Source organism: Pseudorasbora parva, chromosome 20 (genome assembly GCF_024679245.1).
Source record: "Pseudorasbora parva isolate DD20220531a chromosome 20, ASM2467924v1, whole genome shotgun sequence".
Taxonomy (NCBI): Eukaryota; Metazoa; Chordata; class Actinopteri; order Cypriniformes; family Gobionidae; genus Pseudorasbora; species Pseudorasbora parva.
Window position 1 is genome coordinate 23,059,595 of NC_090191.1, and position 20,724 is coordinate 23,080,318.

Sequence of the window (20,724 nt, forward strand, 5' to 3'; positions counted from 1 at the left end):
AGTGTTACGTTAAACTCATGATGTCTGAAAATTGACAGCTTGTTCAGTCAAACTGGCGGATAAGCTTTATTTGTTGCGCAGCCTTATGTTTTGAAATAACTTGTTTTTAGTCTTTTTAAATGGAAATTCTCCAAACCGGAAGTGCCGCCCATAATTCAAAACCAAGCGGCCATCTCCCCCAATTTATGTTGAAGCCAATACGGAAGTGACTTGAACTGCAATTCATCGACTGGCCACTAGGAAATCTCATTGCCCCCATGTTAAAATGCGTTACAACAGAAAAAAAAAATCATGTTTACAGCCTGGTACAAATTGTGTTTTTGGTCTATAAGGCTAATTTTTCCCTTCATGACAACTGTGAGGGGGTGAATGTTTCTATAACTCATTCGTTTACATTATATAAAGCCTTAAAGTTATGCATAATTAAGGGCGTGGCCACTTTGAGTGACAGGTGGATAGCCATTTGTCCGCTGTCTATAGTCATTGCGTCACCTCAGCTCCGCCCACAGCCCGCCTCTTTGCACATTTTATGTTATCCAGGAGTAATGCGCGATGATCCACTCCCAAGATGGCAACGGCCAGCTCGGCTCTACTTTACACTTCAGAACTGCTCTTCAGAATCCAATTGGTGATGTCATGGACTCTACGTCCATTATTGTTTTACAGTCTACGTTCAAAACGCAACAGGCTCGCCAGGATTACGGTGGCTATGCAGTAGAAGGGGTTCTCAAATATTTTTGTCAGCCGAACCCATTTGATCTAAAATCCAGTGAGATTTCAGTGAGCTATTGCTAGCCTCTCCAAAATATTTCAGTAATTTAACAAATTTGCATATTCACCGGTTTCAAATGTCACTTAATGCCCACTCGACTTTAGTTTTGATTGTTTATTTGAACACTTGAACAGGTTTTCATTTGTATTTTTTTAGTTAAATACTTTTTTAATCAATCCACTTTAGGACACTGTGCTATATAATATTGATCTGCATGTTTGTTTTGGTTCGGATTTCATCGTACTCTGAAGTCATCTTGTTCAAACTGTTTTTCTTTCTTTCTTTGTTTTTTGAGCAGATGGAGTCATTCACTTCATCTGCAATTACAAAGCCAATCCCCCGTCAACAAACACACTTAAGACATAATCAAACGCACAAAGACACCTGCCGATATGTAATGTCTTGTTTTATTCAAATAAACAAACAGTCTTAATCGCCTCATTTCGCCGAGATTAGAGGCAGAAACCCACACACTGATAATCATCGGGTTTGTGGCTGTGGGATATGTGCCCACTGCTGTCTGTCAATAATCAGCTCCTCAAGAGCCTCCTGAAGATTATTAATATCGTCGTTACTATTATTGTAAGTGAACTACTCAGCAGCCATCAGTTAAAACGCACACACACACACATGGATGGGCCCAGAGGGCGGAAGAGACGTTCAGGAAATCACTTAGCGGCAGTAATGTGGACAGATGAGTGCAGGAAACTGAAGAGTGTTCATTCCTCTCTTTCACCTCTCAACCCCACCACAGTCGCTCTCTCTCTTTCTCTTTCTCTGTCTCTGTTCCAGCGGGTGAGTTTAATTGTTGCCGTGAGAAGATTCACGCCGGCCATTAGCTTTTGTGGTTTCAGCATTTCGCTTTTGAGCTTTTAATCTGCACTCTGATGGGAGTTTAATCTTTACTGACTGCACAATTACCTGTGAGAGACAGATGTGTTCTATTACACTGGTGTTGAATGCGTTTAGACAGCTGGATTATGGTTTTTGAGGGTGTCCTAATATCCAGACCAGCATTATTTGTGTGTACACATCGTTTAGTTTTGTATAGTATATACATTTCCCCTTCCTTGTTTTTCATCATTTTTAATCCCGGGTTCAATTGAATTTATTTCTCCATAATTAAAACTTCATTCATATACCTAAAATTCTCCCAGAATCAGCACATAAAATATGGAAAGTCTCTGAAGCATGTCATTGACTCTATATTACATTTTGCAGAGAGTAAATGACATGACACTTTTCTTTAAAGATAAATAAAATAAAATAAAATAAATGAAATGAAATTCATGTTTGCAGCGAATTTATGATTATTATTTTTTAAATCAAATGAATTGTGATATTTTGGGGTATAAACTCAAAAACGGGTGGTAAAACTGGAATGACATCATAATTGAGGAAAAGCATTGTGCTTTAAGCAGTATAATAATAATAATAATAATAAAACGTTTCTTGAGCAGCAAAACAATATTTTAGAATGATTTCTGAAGAATCATCAGGAGTATTGATGCTGAAAATTCAAATATATAAATATAAATTTAAATAGAAAAGTGTTATTTTAAATGTTACTAATATTTCACAATTGCTATTTTTACTGAATTTTTGAACAAATAAATGCAGATTCATGTGCAAAAGAGACTTTTTATCAAAATCTTACTAACCTCAAACTTCTGAATGGTAGTGAACTTTTTACCTTTTCTATGAAAATAATGTATTTATTTCATTGTATGGATAGATGGATGGATGGATGGATGCGTGTGTGGATGGATGTGTGGATGGATGCGTGTGTGGATGGATGCGTGGACGGATGTGTGGATGGATGCGTGGACATTTGTGGATGGATATGTGGATGGATGTGTGGATGGATGCGTGCGTGGACAGATGTGTGGATGGATGCGTGGACGGATGTGTGGATGGATGCGTGGACAGATGTGTGGACGGATATGTGGATGGATGCGTGGATGGATGCGTGTGTGGATGGATGCGTGGACGGATGCGCGTGTGGATGGATGTGTGGATGGATGCGTGTGTGGATGGATGCGTGTGTGGATGGATGCGTGGACAGATGTGTGGATGGATGCGTGGACAGATGTGTGGATGGATGCGTGGACGGATGTGTGGATGGATGCGTGCGTGGACGGATGTGTGGATGGATGCATGGACGGATGTGTGGATGGATGCGTGCGTGGACGGATGTGTGGATGGATGCGTGGACGGATGCGTGGATGGATGCGTGCGTGGATGGATGCGTGGACGGATGCGTGGACGGATGCGTGGACGGATGTGTGGATGGATGGATGCATGGATGGATTAATTTAATGAATGAATGAATGAGAAAATGTCTACAAAGTGTACATATTTAGCATATTTGAGGTTTATAGATTTTTTTTTAAATTCTAATCTTGTGTGTGACTAAATCTCTTCTAAAATTCTAATTGTGTGTGTGTGTGTGTGTGTGTGTGTGTGTGTGTGTGTGTGTGTGTGTGTGTGTGTGTGTGTGTGTGTGTGTGTGTGTGTGTGTGTGTGTGTGTGTGTGTGTGTGTGTGTGTGTGTGTGTGTAGCTGGCAAGAAGGATCTATAAGGGAATTCCACTGCAGCTCAGAGGTCAGGTTTGGTGTCTGCTGCTCGACGTCCCCAAAATCAAGGAGGAGAAGAAGGACTTCTATGAGGTAAACACAATTTCGCCATCCCAGCATATTCACGAACGCACAGAATTGTTTGTGTGTGTGTAAGAGAGAGGCAATCACAAACTCTTTGCTTAAATATGACTTTCAAAAATAGCCACCCCATGAGGTTTGCAATGTAACACTTATGTGGTTTGACACACACACACCGCGGAGGGAAACATCACCCCGAATGGACAATAGCAGCTTTACTAAAGCCCTGCAGCAGCCAAGCAGACAGAAAACATGATTTGCAGGCTGTATTCTCCTTTTACTGGAGGTGTTTGTGTGTGTGGCAGAAATCATGCTGTGGTCTCTTCAGAGTGTTGGCTATAATTCACAGCTAGTTAATATGCTAGTTTATATGAACTCAATGCCCTGTCTCTTTCTTTTTCCAGAAACTGAAGATCAGAGCGAGGGGTTTGTCTCCAGATGTCCGTCAAATTGATCTGGATGTCAATCGTACATATAGAGATCACATCATGTTCATGCACCGTTATGATGTCAAGTGAGTGTCCAAACACACATCAACATAAATACACACAAATACTCAGGAAGTTTTAATGTTTCATGCTACGATGGGCCCTCAAATCATGTACAGTATTTCCAGCTGACCATTACGGCCTCTTGGCCTATCTGTGAATATGGCAAGGGAATAATCACTAATTCCTCCAGGCCCCTCACCGCACTGTATAAGCTGGCCAATAGGCAATCTGGGCCCCTTAGTACATACATTGCAAGCTGCCCACTATTAGGTACCGAGACCCCTTTACAAACTGACCACTGAGGCTCAAAGGCCCTTTGGCGCGTAAAGCTCAAGATTATCCCCAGACTTAAGTGTGATTATCTTAAGTCAAGTCAACTTTATTTATATAGCGCTTTTACAATGACGATTGTTTCAAAGCAGCTTCACAGTGTTAAACAGGCAAATATTGCAACAAAATGTAATTTAATTAAATGATGTACAGTCATTCTGGAGAATACAGTGATGTTATCAGCTCATTTCAATTCATCATACAGCGACAATATGAGCAGATCAGTGATATGGTTGACACAGTTCATTTAGTAAATAATTTTGTTTGGATATTTAGTTGAAAACTTAGATCATAATTTTAGTGTCCCCAACTGAGCAAGCCAAGCCAAAGGCGACAGTGGCAAGGAACCAAAACTCCATCAGGGCAGAGAACATGCATGATAAAATGTCATTTCATTTGATGTAAACTCCTTTACACCATATATTATTAGAGACTGGGTTATTTTTTTTGTTTGTTTGTGTATTTTATTCTAAACAAGTGTTTCATGTATCCAAACAATTTGTTTTGTGTTATCATTTATTCAAGTGTTTATACTTGCGTTTATATTATATTTTATTATATTTATTTGGATTCTAAACAAGTTTTTGGTGTATCCAACTATCCATTTATTTATTTATTTTATTCTAAGGTTTTCATGTATACAAAAATGTGGTTTTATTTTGTGTTATTGTTTATTCAGGTGTTTATTCTTTATATTTTATTATTTATTTATTGTTTGGATTCTGAATAATTAATTGAAGTATACAATCATTGTATTGCCACTATTGCATATATATATATTTATATATATATATATATATATATATATATATATATATATATATATATATATATATATATATATATATATATATATTATTAGATATTAGATTGATTGAATCATTCATTAATTTATTCATGCATTTATTTATTCATTCATTCAAACAAGTTATTCCAGTATCTAAGTATCTTAGGCTATGTTCACACTGTCTGCTCAAATCTGATCTAAGTTATTGACTTTCCTCATCGTGTATCGCAACCGTTCTGATTTGTGTCCAGTGCCGCTCTTTCATTTTCCAGAATATCTGCATTGGTTTCGCTGGTAATGACGTTGCGATAGTAGGCATATTCTAAAAACAACAACGACAGCAACATGGAGGGTTTTGCAATTAAGGTGTTTGACAAATGTATGGCCGCCACGCTGGACTACTTCGTCTTCTGAGGCAGCGGCGCAAAGGTAGGAGGCTGGTATGCGTGGATTTATTCCGTGTTATCGCCTCCGCTGGTATCAAAATTCAGCATGTCTCCCTTATGTTGTAATTTTCTGCTTGACTGGCACTTCGTAATAAAACAACCTTGTTTCTGCAGAGACTTTCAGCATGTTTCCTATAACGATGTTTGACATGTCTGCAATTTGTGTGGCGTGAGAAAGTGACAAGCCACACAAAATCCGATCAGATTCCAATGGGATATGCACAAAAATCGGATTTGAACTGACAGTCTGAACATAGCCAAACAGTTTTTTCGTTTGTCTGTTTTTGTTTGTTATTCAATTAGCTAAACATTTTGTGTTGTGTTTTGTTTTGCTCCTAAACAATTTATTCAAGTAACCAAACATTTTGTTTTGTTTTATTTTCATATACACATATTATTTCATTTTAGTTTTATTTTATTTTATTTATTTATTTATTATTTCTGAACAATCCATTCAATTAGCCAACCATTTTATTGCAAATATTGCATACATTATGGTGTTTAAGCAGGCTTTCACAGTGAATTAATTTGCTGATGGAGATTTATATATATATAGGGCTTTAATCTGTCTGTGTAAAATACATGTTTTATTTCTCCTCGGAGGTTCTTCCATTTCTCATGGCCATAAAACTGCTACATTTAACCAGCATGTGAAATGGAAAAGTTGAGAACGCAATGGAGCGAGAGCGAGACGCCCACACCCCACCGTTTCTCTTCGAGTTATTGGTGTATTGAATTGTGACAGGGCTAAAGCGCTCATATTGATTGATGTGACATTTACCTGTGGAGATTTGAAAGGGTCAGATCATTCTCACAGTGTGGCCTTAGACATCCACGAGACAGAAAAAAGGGGGGAGGGAAATGAGACAATGAGAGAGGGAAAGAACAGAACATGCTGAAATGTGCTAAAACGTAATGATCCATGGCATATAAGATTGAAAAGCAGAATGGAGGAGGTGTATATAATTGTTTTGTGTGTGCTGTGTTTCAGACAGCAGGATCTGTTTCATGTGCTAACAGCATACTCTGTTTATAACACGGTGAGTCAAATATACCCTCAAATACCCCTTTTAAAAGTAGCCATGTTGATTTCGGTTTTACGTCCCAATATTGAATTATGTCTCAGCAATCATTTTTGAATACGTGTTTGCACTTGATTTATGTGTGGAAGGAAGTTGCACTGGATTCTCTCTCTTATGGTGTGTGTGTGTGTGTGTGTGTGTGTGTAGGAGGTGGGTTATTGTCAGGGCATGAGTCAAATCACTGCTCTGTTACTCATCTATATGAATGAGGAAGATGCTTTCTGGGCACTGGTTAAGCTGCTGTCTGGACAGAGACACGCTATGCACGGTACATGCACACACTTCAACCCACTCCTGAACACATATTAAAATGTTTGTAACGGAAGAGAATATTATTTTAACGGGGGAAAAAAAAAACATTTTATTTTTATTATTATTATGTTTTTTAAACTGTGTCCACTTAGATTAAAATAATTATAATGAATAATACTAGTATTAGTATATAATATTGTCATTATTTATATGTTTATTTAAAGTTTTATTTGTGTTTTTTTCTTCTTCAAAAAACAGTGCATACACTTAAATTCAAGATAATCCAACAGCCAGCAATTACACCGACCAAGCATAACATTATGACCAGATGAAGTGAATAACTGATTAACTCTTCATCTGTTAGTGGGTGGGATATATTAGGCAGCAAGTGAACATTTAGTCCTCAAAGTTGATGTGGTAGAAGCTGAAAAAATGGGCAAGTGTAAGGATTTGAGCGAGTTTGACAAGTGCCAAATTGTGATAGCTAGAGAAATGGGTCAGCGCATCTCCAAAACTGCAGCTCTTGTGGGGTGTTCCTGGCCTACAGTGGTCAGTATCTATCAAAAGTGGTTGAAGGAAGGAACAGTGGTGAAACGTCGACAGGGTCATGGGCAGCCAAGGCTCATTGATGCACGTGGGGAACGAAGGCTGGCCCGTGTGGTCTGATCAAACAGACAAGCTACTATAACTTAAATTGCTCAAGAAGTTAATGTTGGTTATGATAGAAAGGTGTCAGAATACACAGTACATCACAGTCTGTTGCGTATGGGGCTTCATAGCCGCAAACCAGTCAGGCTGTCAACAATAGGCATGTGAGCATCAGACCTGGACCACAGAGTAATGGAAGAAGGTGGCCTGGTCTGATGAATCACGTTTTCTTTTACATCAAGTGGATAGCTGTTTGCATGTGCGTTGCTTACTTAGGGAACACATGACACCAGGATGCACTATGGGAAGAAGGCAAGCCGGCGGAGGCAGTGTGATGCTTTGGGCAATGTTCAGCTGGGAAACCTTGGGTTCTGCCATCCATGTGGATGTTACTTTGACACATATCTATCTAAGCATTGTTGCTGACCGTGTACACCCTTTCATAGAAATGGTATTCGCTGGTGGCTGTGGCCTCTTTCAGCTGGATAATGCACCCTGCCACAAAGCAAAAATGGTTCAGGATTGTTTTGAGGAGCACAACTTTGAGGTGTTTCTGCCTCCAAATTTCTGCCTCCAAATTCCCCAGATCTCAATCCTACCGAGTATCTGGGATGTGCTAAAGAAAGTCCAATCAATGACGGCCCCATTTCGCAACTTACAGGACTTCAAGGATCTGCTGCTAACATCTTGGTGCCAGATACCACAGCACACCTTCAGGGGTCTAGATGAGTCCAGGCCTCAATGGGTCAGGGCTGTTTTGGCAGAAAAAAGGGGAACCAACAAAATATTAGGACATAATGTTATGCCTGATCTATGTATACAATTAAATAAATATCTAAAATAAATAAATCAAATCATAATAATGGATTTAGGCTTATCTAATTCATAACTATTTTAATTTTAAAAATCCTATGATTCGATTTTAGTACTGTGTTCAGCCACCACTCATTGTCCAATGTAAAATCTGGGCCCTAAAGCAAAAATTTGTTGAGAACCACAGAGCTTGCAACACTCATTCCGTTTTTATCTATCCAATACTGTATATTGTAAACATGCACTTCACATACAATTTATGTACCAAATTGAAAAATGTTGTTGTGTTCTTCTAGGTTTCTTTATACCAGGGTTTCCTAAACTCATGCGCTTCCAGGAGCACCATGACCGTATCCTGCAGAAGATGATGCCTAAGCTCAAACAACATCTAGTAAGATACTAAAAAAACACTTCCAAAACATTATGTACTACATACAAAAAATGAATGATGAACCTGCGGCCACTTCATCCTAAGACAAACTAGGTACATGTCAAGCTGTTTTATTAGTGTAGATATACATTTTATCCTGATTAATGCTGCGTGTCCTAAATGAACTTTTCACAATGGCTGAAAAGCTTTATATGCAGTCTTGGCTAATAATGTGTTCTCTGTGTCAGTGTATTGGTGCTTTTTCTGAAGTTAACCCGAGCATCTGGCCGACCCAATGAGTGATCATGTAACAGAGAATTCACAAAGAAACGCCAGCAGGGATTCATTAAAGGGCAGAGTAATTAATAAAAGGCAATATTAATTAATAAAGAGATGGATGGAGTGATGAATTAATCAATTATTTGTGTGTGAGAAGTCCTCCTTTGATGTGGGTGGATTAGAAAGAGGATAAAAGAGGAGGTTAAGCTTCACTCTTTTGTGTGTGTGTGTGTGTGTGTGTGTGTGTGTGTGTGTGTGTGTGTGTGTGTGTGTGTGTGTGTGTGTGTGTGTGTGTGTGTGTGTGTGTGTGTGTGTGTGTGTGTGTGTGTGTGTGTGTGTGTGTGTGTGTGTTTGCGCCCTTGCTTATATTACATTGTGGGGACCAAATATCCCCATAAGGATAATAAAACCTGAGTTCACCTATATTGTGACCAGCAAGCGGTCCCCACTTTTCAAAAGGCTTATAAATCATACAGACGTGTGCGCATGTGTGTTCGTGCGTGAGAAAGAGGGATAATATATGGCCATATATCACATAGTTGCACTATTTTTGCAGTATATACTGTACACTGTGCACAACGTGTAAATCTTCTATACATAGGATGCATGTCCCTGGATGACCTAAATTCTAGGAATACAAATGGTGCGAGAATATAACTAAAGAATGCGCAATGCAAAGACTTGACCTCCCAGTTCTAGCATTTTTTCCTTAATTATGTAATCAGATTCATGTTTTTAATATTATTATTATTATTATTATTATTTTGTACAAATTAGGATTGTAGGAAAAAGAAACAAACATAACAAATGTGTAACACATTTATTTGAACATTCTCCCATCCAATTTAAAGAAGTATACACTGTGCAGTGTGTAGTACACCAGTATGTTGCTTGTGTGTGCATGCATAATCTTTTTGTTGCCATTGACTTAACAATAACTGTGACTTTGCTGCCCTCTACAGGATAACCAAGAGGTGTTCACCAGCCTGTACACTATGAAATGGTTCTTTCAATGTTTCTTGGATCGGGTATGGACACTTTAAATCAGAGCATATTATTATTTTCTGGTGTTAATTATTTGTGGAACCTCGCTGATTTTAGTGCATTTATGTGTGTTTTGAATAGACTCCGTTCACGCTCACGCTGAGAATATGGGACATTTATATTTTGGAAGGAGAGCGAGTTCTGACTACAATGTCCTACACCATCCTCAAACTACACAAAAGTAATGACTCATCTGTGTTGTGTATTTGTGTGTCTTTACTTAGCTTTGTGTGTATACCATGCACATATTCCATATTTTACAACTTTTACAACTGTAATACAAACTGTATTACAGACTGAAAAAAACAATACTTTTCATAATATACTGTAGAGCTGCACGGTTCTGGATAGATTGAGAATCACAATTTGTGTGCGTGTGTAAAATGGAGATTGCGATTCTCCTATGATTCTGAAAGGGGGAAAAACATCAGACAACTAAACAAAAATAGCATGCAAACTAGAGGTTCTAACAAAATGGTAATTGCTTTAGCCTATTTAAAAGATATATTAATTTGAACAAAATAAGAAAAAATTTGAATGGAGTCAATGTCTCATTCATCACAACTTTTTTTAGATGAATCCTTATTTGTTGATTCTTAAAGGGGGGGTGAAACACTCAGTTTCAGTCAGTGTCATGTCAATCTTGAGTACCTATAGAGTAGCATTGCATCCTGCATATCTCCGAAAAGTCTTTATTTTTTTAATAATTATATAAGAAAGATGCGCTGTTCCGAGTCTTTCCGAAAAAAGCCGAGCGGGTGGGGGCGTGTCGTGTGAGCAGAGCTAAATAATGACGTGTGCAGCAGCGCGCTGTGTGTTGAGTCGAGTGCATCCCTAACAGCGGGAAAAAAACTTTATTCAAAATAAAAATATGGCTTTTAATCAGATACAGCCATACATCTATGATCCGGAATCAGACCCAGAGGCTGCAGTTGAACAGGAGCAGCAGCAAAAACGACTAGAGCAGGACGTCTCTATGTGGTACAAGTTATACACTAACTATATAATATGCTTAGCGGCTTGTGTTATTTACATATTTATACTTGAATTATATCGTCGTATTTTTGTCTTTGAAGGTGTACATGTGGGAAGTGCAGTTGTGCACGTGTGTTTACGCGTGGTTTGTGTAGTTAGACAGTAAGCGGACTAAAAAAAACACAGACATTTGAAGCAGTCTCACTCACCCTTCTAACGTTGGGACTGCTCCATCCTTCAGCATTAGGCGATTGGGAAAATCCGGCGTCGAGCTGGGCCTTGTTTATGAAACAGTCGACACCGAAATGCAGCGAACAGATATAAACATTCGCGCAACTCAGTTGCTGATCCGGAAAAGCAAATTACATCCACTGTTGCCTTAACGCGAGGTTTTGGAGAATCTGTGCAGGACTGTCTTGGTCTGGCAACCAAAAACGCACTTTTTTGGTGACATTGTTATGTGCTATGTGTAATTGTCACCTGTCCAGCATCCTACAAGCCAGCGCTTTGATGGGCGTAGGCTGTTGCTTTCGCTCTCTCCCTCGCTCTCTCTCACGTGCTTCCGGTAGAATTGTCCGTAAGGCCCATACAAGGAAATTCCGCCCCCATTAACGTCAAAGGGGACGCATGATCTCAAAAAACTTGCCGAAACTTATGACTAACCGGAAGTAGTATTTTTGACAAAGAAATACTCCCATCAAACGTCCACCTTAACTTTTGAAACTTTGTCTATGTTTAGTATGGGATTCCAAGTCTTTAACAGTGTAAAAAGATCAGTATGCATGAAACAGCATTTCACCCCCCCTTTAAACACTCACTTGTCGCCACCTCCTGGTGTAATGCAATACAACACATACAAGTGTCCCCTGTTATTTAAATGTTTGTAACGCATAAATAACAATAATGTGTGGTGAAAAAGTTTCAGTTTTTTTCTGAAGCTGCTTTATACATGGCAGCTGCTCTCTTTAGATCTGCGCTCTCTCTCAAACGCATAAATGACTCTATATGTACTCAAGATCAGTTTTGGGTAAGTTACTCTAAAAAAGTAATTAATTACTAGTTGCTAATTACATCTTCAATACTAAAATTAGATTACTGTGCAAATTACTCTCTCCAAAAAGTATTTAATTACTTATTACTAATTGCTTTACAAATCCTAAATCAACCTCGAGTTTTAAACGATTCAATGATAGATATAAAGCGGCTCTTTTAATTCATTCAAATACGTTCTATAAAACTTCATCAATTATTCTTATTAGCTGACCAATGTGTTACAAATGAAGGAAACGTAAAATTATGCATTTTAAAGTTAGACTTTAATTTTTAATGTCAACTCCACTATTGTATTATAGATAATCATTCTACAGTCTATACACAGTATTTGGTTCAATTACTTGTGAAGTAACTATAATTAAATTACACAAAAAATTACAGTAACTAATTACTTAGTAACTAGTTACACCCAATACTGCTCAAGATTAACATAAGATTGTGTAATCAGAGTAGTACTGTCGTATTCCTTCATATCTCTGAAGAGTCTTTAGTTTTATCATATTTATAAAAGACAGATACGCTGTACTGATTATTTCCAAAAACGTGCTTGTGCAGGCGTGAAGTGGGTGAAGCAAAGAGTAATGAGTATGCACACACACACACACACAAACACACACACACACACAATACATCATGGCATTATCCCTGGATAACTTTACATCATATGCACTTACATGCCGATTGACAACAAAAGTGATGCAGTGTCACTCACCACATGCGGTTAGGACTCATGCCCGGGAACAAACAAACACTTGCAGAACTCCGTTGCTGCTCTGGAAGAACAAACTGGGACCCACTTTATATTAGGTGGCCTTAACTACTATGTACTAACATTGTAATTAATAATTTGATACAATGCACTTATTATGTACATATATTTTTTTTACATTGTACTTGCATTTTAAAAATACCTGCATGTAATTACGTCTGTAATTAATTTCTGTAGTTACATTTGTAATTACACTTCCCTTACACCTAACCCTACCCTTAAACTGACCCACACCACCACACCTGGCCCTAACTAAACCCGTATCCCTCCTCAATATCAGCAAAAGTGTTTTGCAACACATTTTGAACACAGTAAGTACATTGTACTTATTTTTTTGATGTAAGTACATAGTACTTAAGGCCACCTAATATAAAGTGGGGCCACAAACTGCATCCACTGTTTCCTTAACTTAATCTCTCTGACGCGCGGTGACCAAGCCTGCAGTCTCCCTCTCAGATACTGAAGCTTTCGCGCCTCGTTTGCCCCCCGGTGCCGGTCCCAGCATAGTCGCCCCTCTGTGTTCTCTAATGGACGCGAGGCAAACTAAACAATAAAATTACACTTCAAATATTTTTTCCCCAAAGTTAGTTTATGTCATTGAAGGCAGTTATCATCACGATGATTTAATTTCAAGTGTTCGTTTTTAAAATAAGTTTAGTTTTAGTTAGTTATCTGATGCTTTAAAAATGGGGGGGGGGGTGACGTCATGATTGACAGCTGAGATCAACGTCTTCTTTGAGCGAAGTTGTCACTGAGCCACTAACGGACTTTATTCTGAATTTTTTGGAGCAGATTGGCGCTTTAGCCTTAATTTCTACTTTCCATAACTGTTTATTTCACACCAACATAATTAATTTATCTGCATCTGCGAGAGTGTGGGCGGGCTTTTGATATCGCAGCTGTACTTCCTGCTCTATTTCCTGCGCTCTACTGCGCAACTCCGGTCCCGAAATTGCTACTGCGCAGACTCGGTCCCCAGATGTCAGCGCCGTGCAGGCCGCTTGAAAGCTTCAAATATGGCAAGCGGAAACGGATGATGTGGAGTCGTCCATATTTTTTTACGGTCTATGGCGGTGACATTTTGATAGCACTTAGCTTAGCCCACTAAGCCCAGTTCATTCACTATGGTACCAAACAGAGATCAAGTTAGAAGTGACCAAACACCTCCATGTTTTCCCCTATTTAAATACAGTTACACAAATAGCTGAATTTAGCTGAATAGCTGAAAGTATGGTGACAAAATAAAACATGGCGCTTTTCTAAGCGGATTAAAATGGATAACTAATAAATGGCGGAATAGCACTTCTGAGAGTACTTCGACTCGGTGCAGTAAAAAGTCACGCCTGAAATATCCTCTCCCTCTATTGACGGAAATGAGAGGGTGAGATTTGAAGGAGGATTTTTCAGGCGTGACTTTTTACTGCGCAGAGTCGAAGTACTCTTAAAAGTGCTATTCCGCCATACATTATAGTTATCATTTTTAACCCACTTAGAAAAGCGCCACGTTTGCATCCTGTTTGCATGAGCAGCACATGTTTTGTCACTGCCCATATCATGAGAGCGTTCACCATTCACATCGGAAGTGTGGCGGCCATCCCTCTCATGGTGCGTATCCACTGGCGCGGAGCAGCACGAGCATTTTCAATTTACTCCTATGGAAGTTCACTGCAAAACATGCTTTTCTTACTTTGAATTTTCGTCTTTTTTCTAGTCCAAACATCCAAAAATTCTTAAAACAAGATGCGTTTACTTGACAAATAAAAAATAAATTGTCTTGTTTTGGGGTACAATAACTCAATAAGCAAAATAATCTCCCAATGGGTTAAAATAATCTTAATTCAAAAAGAAAACAAGGTTATTTTGCTTACCCCTTTAGCAGATTTTTTTGCCTATTTAAAACAAAAACTAATTTTTTTCCTAAACAAGACGATAACTTTTGCTCGTCTAGTAAGTGCTTCTTAAATGTACGATTTTTTTAGATATTTGGACAAAAAAAAATACAAAAATACTAAGAAAAGCATTCATTTGGAAATGCTCGCTTTGCTCCACTTGCTTCGTGCCAGTGGACACCCGTCATTCATTAACAGCGGCAAAATACGTGCCGTTCACGCTCCGCTGATGCTTAAGATGTAAAGCAGGCATAAAAGACAGCAGAATCGTGGTCATTTAGGATTAAGATTGTATGGGTGTTTGAATCGAGATCTCAATCTTGTAACGATTAATCGTGCAGCTCTAATAGACTGTATAGTTATTATAACTAGTGTGCGATTATTCTTAGGATTCAAAGACTTTCTACAACACGCCACATTCTAGTTGTAACCCTTTGTGTTTTCTCTTCTTTGTGTTTTGTGTGTGTGTGTGTGTGTGTGTGTGTGTGTGTGTGTGTGTGTGTGTGTGTGTGTGTGTGTGTGTGTGTGTGTGTGTGTGTGTGTGTGTGTGTGCGTGTGTGCGTGTGTGCGTGTGTGTGTGCGTGTGTGTTTGCATGTTAGAGACCCTCTTGAAGTTGTCTATGGAGGATCTGGTGAAGTTTCTGCAGGTGACCCTGTCAAAGGATTTCTTTTTCGAGGATGACTTTGTGATAGAGCAGCTTCAAAACTCCATGTCTGAGCTCAGACGATCTAAACTGGAGCTGCCACCTCCAGGTACTTTATTCACACACACACTCACACACATATTGAAATCATGGCAAGTCATAAAATGTACGGCTGTGTGTCACCACCCATAGAGGGAAACTTCCTGCTGCACACACTGTCTCCTGGTAATCTCTCTGACTCAATCTACTTTATCTTTTCCTTTATCTCTTGCACATAAACACTCATTCACTGCTGCTATGTACTGTTTGTCTAATCTGCGTTCTCTCCCTTTCGCTTCAAACATAGCCTCTGCTTACACTAGTGGGTCTGGGAAAGGAGGGCGCCAACCCTCCTACAAAACCAACCGGTGGGCAAAAACACACTGACTACTTTATCTGTCAATCAACCAACCATTCGTTCGTCTACCCCTATACACACACGTTCCTCTCCCCTCGTTTGTTTCTCTGTTTCACACAAAGCCTGGGTTCTTCAGTAAAACATTTTTTGGGGGGGGTTCGTTTAACCAAAACTTTTGTTTCGGGGATGTCGGAAAAAAATGTTTTGTGGCGTACTGTATGTTAGTAAAATGTAAAAGGGCAGTTATAAGGAATACAGTTAATTTAAATGGATACAAAGCACAAGTTTTTATGCCATACATAGAGGGGAAAAAAATGTATATTTCTTGTTTATTATTATTATTTGTGTCCGCTTTTTTGTTTGGAGAGAGAAATGATCCTGCTCTGTAGATGAAAAGTGTCCAAAATTAACTTTTTGCCACACCTGCCAATGGCAAATAAATTAGAAAAATACATAATGTGTATATGAGAACCATATAGATATTCCTTACTGGCCTTTATTTAACTATATTTTTAATTTTATACAACTTTATTTGTTAAATATATATTATGAGCTGCCTTACCTCATCATAGTTGCACTCCCAACACAAAGACTGTTACAAAAGGTAGGCATCGGCATCATGCTTCGTTCTAAGATATCTAAGATTTATAATGACAGTGACAGGGTCCATTGAGTTTGAAGCTCAAAAAAGTGCATCCATCCATCATAAACGTACTCCATACGGCTCCGGGGGGTTAATAGAGAACTGTGATGCGCTTGTGTTAGAAAAATATCCATATTTAAAACTTTATAACGTAAAATATCCAGCTTCCGCCAGACAGCTTTCAGTATTTAACTTGCGCAGAATGTGTTCAAAATGCTTTGCAGTTCAAAATGCTTGCCCTACGTCCGTCGTCAAATATCACACCAGCTTTTTCCATAAGTTGAATTTGAAATTGACTTTTTTTTTTTTATAGAGAATGAGGAAAAAGGGAGAAAATAATAACTCATTTTTGAAAATGTGCTTATTTCGACTCAGTTTGCCAGCACGGGCCACACATTTAACCTTTGTATTTTTGAGTAATTACCTGCTCATTACCTGCTAACGCCAAACTAGAATCAATTCTGAGTCTCCCATCTAACAGGGAACATTCCTAACTTTCAGAAATAATGTTTAACTTAATGGGAACATTGGCAAAAGGTATATATTTATATTTTTGGCCCCAATTTATATTAGGTGGCCTTAAGTACTATGTACTTACATAAGAAAATAAGTACAATGTACTTACTGTGTTCAAATTGTATTGAAAAGCACTTTTGTCGATATTGAGGTGGGATATGGGTAGAGTTAGGGACAGGTGTGGTGGTGTGGGTCAGTTTAAGGGTAGGGTTAGGTGTAAGGGAAGAGCCAATTGTGTAACTACAAATGTAACTACAGAAATCAATTACAGATGTAATTACATGCAGGTATTTTTTAAAATGTAAGTACAATGTAAAAACATGTATGTACACAATAAGTGCATTGTATCAAATGATTAATTCAAATGTTAGTACATAGTACTTAAGGCCACCTAATATAAAGTGGGTTCATATTTTTTAGCTGGGCTCATGTTCGATTTAATGAGAAACCATTTAAACAATACATGCCATTTGGCATGTAGCCTGCTTTTGGTGCTTGGCAAATCTTAATTTTGGATTAAGCACCTTTGGAGGTGTTCACAGGTTTGTTTGTATTTGACGTTTCCGTTCCTCACAGCCTCAACGCACATCAAGAACCGCCCCCCAACCATCAGTATATGTGTGTAAACGTTCATCATTCCCTTGGCGTTTTCTTCAGTTTTCCTTCACTGCGAACTTGAATATCGTGCACATGCTGTGTGTTTCAAAACGTGCCTAACACATCCTTTCTCCACATGGTTTGTACATTCACAGTCAGGCTTGAACTGTAAGTGTTGTGTTAATATTTTTATTTGTATTTTTTAGCTTCTTGAATCCTCAGTGTTCCCAATATGAGCTTTGATTTTGACACCAGCCGTGGATGTCTGTGGTTTGTTTTTCTTTGAATGAAATGTCAACTGTAGCTCTTGTTTTATTTGGCAGTTTGGTTCTTCTAAAAGACATTCAGCTGCATGACTGTTGCACTTCAGTGTTTTTTTTGTTTTTTATTCTGATGGTTTAAAGACTCCATGAAATGCAGTTTGCTTTCCAGCGACATTCTCATTCTCATTTTATTGTTCATAAATTGTAGATGCCACTGAATGCAAGAGAAGTCAGTCTTTAATATTTTGATCCGTTCCCTAGGTAGAGAGTGACTGCTTATAAAGTTTTGCTTTCATGGGGTCTTTAATACCTGACATTTCTGTGTTGATGTCTGCTCTGATTGGCTGCTCTGCATGTCACCCGTGCAGGTAAGGAGGATGAGTTTCCTAAGAAACCATTAGGTCAACTTCCCCCCGAGCCTCCAGGATTGGCGGCAGCAGCAACCAATCATATGGCTAACGGGCAGCCTGTCGGACAGACAGGTCCGGGTCTACCTCCTCGTGGACCGAGTCCTGCCGCAAGCATCAGTAAACGAGCGGAGTCTGGTCCCATCACTGATGGAACACCAGAGAGGTACAAAGAGAGTCGTCCACCCAGCTCGCTAGACAAGGTGCCTCATCATGACAAGAGCGAGCGGGATGGACGGGGTGTGGACGCTCACAAGGAAAGGGTCCCCACTCACATGTCCAACAGCAGTGCAACAGTTGGTGGGAAGGCGTTGGCCCAGAACCAGACAAATCACAACTCCAATGCTAGATCCAGCATGCGCAGGGAAATTGCACCGCGCTGGGTCAAGCCTTCCGAGGGCAAACTGGAAGCGGTCAAGGCTGCGGCACTTCGGGAAAGCCAGTCGAGTTTAACAATGGGTGTTCCACCCTCACCCAGCTCCCCAACTCCAGAGGAAGCCGCCGGGGCACAGCGCCGACCCCATTCTCGCGCATTTGTTCCGGGCTCCAACCGCGCTTCCAATGCCTCGCAATATGACAATGTCCCAGGACCAGACGGAGAAGTTATGGAAATCATAGAGCTGGAGAAACCACCATCTCGCCCCCCATCCCGACCATACGTTGGACCTTCTTTGAGACAAGGCAGTCCCACCCGTCCTCCTAGTGGTGGAACTGGTGTTTCTCCATTTAGAATGGCCAAACAGAGCACGATTCAATCCAAACCAGAACCTCGTGCACCTCTGCACTATCCACCTGGCATGACACCTGTCTACACTTCCTACCTTTCAGACTCTCGGCCAGAGGACAGACTATACAGCCAACCTTACGCTGAGCAAATTTACGCGACCACGGGGCGTGGCTCATCCAACCCTTCGCCTGAGAAAACTCTGATGAACAACAGCTACTTAACCTACCGACGGCCACCGCCAAACATGCCCCCTCTCAGAGTTGCTCCGGCTGAGCTTTCTTCCCAGATAGACAGTGTTGGCGAGGGAGGGTATTACATGAGACAGCCCACCCGACTTGTGGGGTCTACTGCTTACCCGCCCACAGAACTGCGTTATGAGGGACACAGACAGAGAGAGGGCTGGTATGGGGACATGGAGGCAGGGCCTCCGCGATCTCCTATGGGACTACCTCGATCTCCCAGCTTCCAGAAGGCTCAGCTGTCTCCCGTTCACCCAGTTCAGGAGTTTACCTTTCCCCCCGCAAATATCTCGGACTCTATGCTCCACTTCAGAGGACACTACCAAGAGCACTCCAGCAGGCAACAGCTCACCCCACTGTTCGGAGGAGCACACTACAGGCAGGCACAGGAGGCCTTTGCAATGCAGGAGTCCATGCTGCTCTGAAAGGAACAAATAGAGATCGAAATAGAGGGATACACTGTATGAGGGATGGATGGCTAGCAAGCAGTTTTGTGTTGGTTTAACCTTTTTGCATTCTGTTTTGTTTGATTGTTCGTTTGTTCATTTGTCCGTATGTCTTGCAAGTCTTACCAAACAAAGAGTTGCCAGTTTCAGGCATTTGTACTGATCAAAGACTGACTGAAGAATTTTACTTTTTGTTTTGTGTCCGTAAAATAATCATTAACTGCCGATGTGAGTTATATAACAGAGCTTAAATGTGCAAAGAGAGGTTTTTGCTGTTTGTTTAAATAGTACACTGAGATATTTAAATGGAGAGTTATGGACAAACTCAGTTACTGGTCTATTATCATCTATTTTTTTAATGCATTTCAGACGTAAACACATACTTTAGAGGACACTTTATTCCTTGATTGTGAATATATATTTTTAAGAACAAAGATTTGTGTAGGTTAGCTACAGTATGTATAATTATGAACAACTAAAACAGTAAACATAATTGTTGTTAGACAGAATATTTTAATGCATCACTACAGTGTTCAAATGAAAGTGAAAACCTTGTTTGTAAGGCTTGTTTTAGAGGTTATATATACAAATGCAGATATTTAATTTTAAGTTGAAAGGGAAGTTTAGGGGGTATGTGCACTCTAAAATATCTGCACTGACCTGCAAGTCGATCTAAGTTAAAACTGATCAAATCCGATTGATACTAGAGTTTGTTTAAATTCACTAGCAGATAGCTCTGTAACAGGGTGAAATAAAGTACAATGGGCCACTTTTGGTTGTCAAAGTGGCCCAATTTACCCAAATTCATCCAAGAAATTTCTGTGATGCCCAGTGCAAGTGATGTTACTGAAAACTCTGTTAGAATTCAATAATATGGCTGCTATAGTTTGTCGTAGCATGCAGCTGCTGTGTTCAATTGGTTGTACCTGTTACTCAGTGGAATTCTTCTCAGAACAGACCTTTTTTATAGCAGCAAGATTATCAAATTTCAATTTCACAAAAAGCACAGGTTTTACACATTACAGAATCAACACATTGAATCTCTTCAGATCTTTTGATCAATTTTTCAGTCCGTGCCATTTCCTAATCTTATTTAGGAAACTAGATTAAGCTCCTAGCCCACTAACCTGTTTTTAAGTGAAACGTGGTCTTTTTTTTTTTTGTATCAGCCTACTTGACATGCTTATA

General features: G+C 39.5%; 1 protein-coding gene across 3 annotated transcripts in view; it reads left to right on the forward strand.

The window, feature by feature from the left end:
* The window catches only part of usp6nl (USP6 N-terminal like), a 76,978-nt gene extending 57,255 nt beyond the window's left edge, over positions 1 to 19,723 (forward strand). For all 3 annotated transcript variants that reach the window (XM_067428370.1, XM_067428368.1, XM_067428369.1), the window contains 9 exons: positions 3,334 to 3,441; positions 3,834 to 3,943; positions 6,475 to 6,523; positions 6,713 to 6,833; positions 8,575 to 8,669; positions 9,890 to 9,955; positions 10,053 to 10,152; positions 15,258 to 15,410; positions 18,086 to 19,723. In XM_067428370.1, coding sequence (XP_067284471.1) covers positions 3,334 to 3,441; positions 3,834 to 3,943; positions 6,475 to 6,523; positions 6,713 to 6,833; positions 8,575 to 8,669; positions 9,890 to 9,955; positions 10,053 to 10,152; positions 15,258 to 15,410; positions 18,086 to 19,515 — 2,232 coding nt within the window. In that variant the 3' untranslated portion in view covers positions 19,516 to 19,723. The remainder of the gene's footprint in view (positions 1 to 3,333; positions 3,442 to 3,833; positions 3,944 to 6,474; positions 6,524 to 6,712; positions 6,834 to 8,574; positions 8,670 to 9,889; positions 9,956 to 10,052; positions 10,153 to 15,257; positions 15,411 to 18,085) is intronic.
* Positions 19,724 to 20,724: the final 1,001 nt, after the last annotated feature.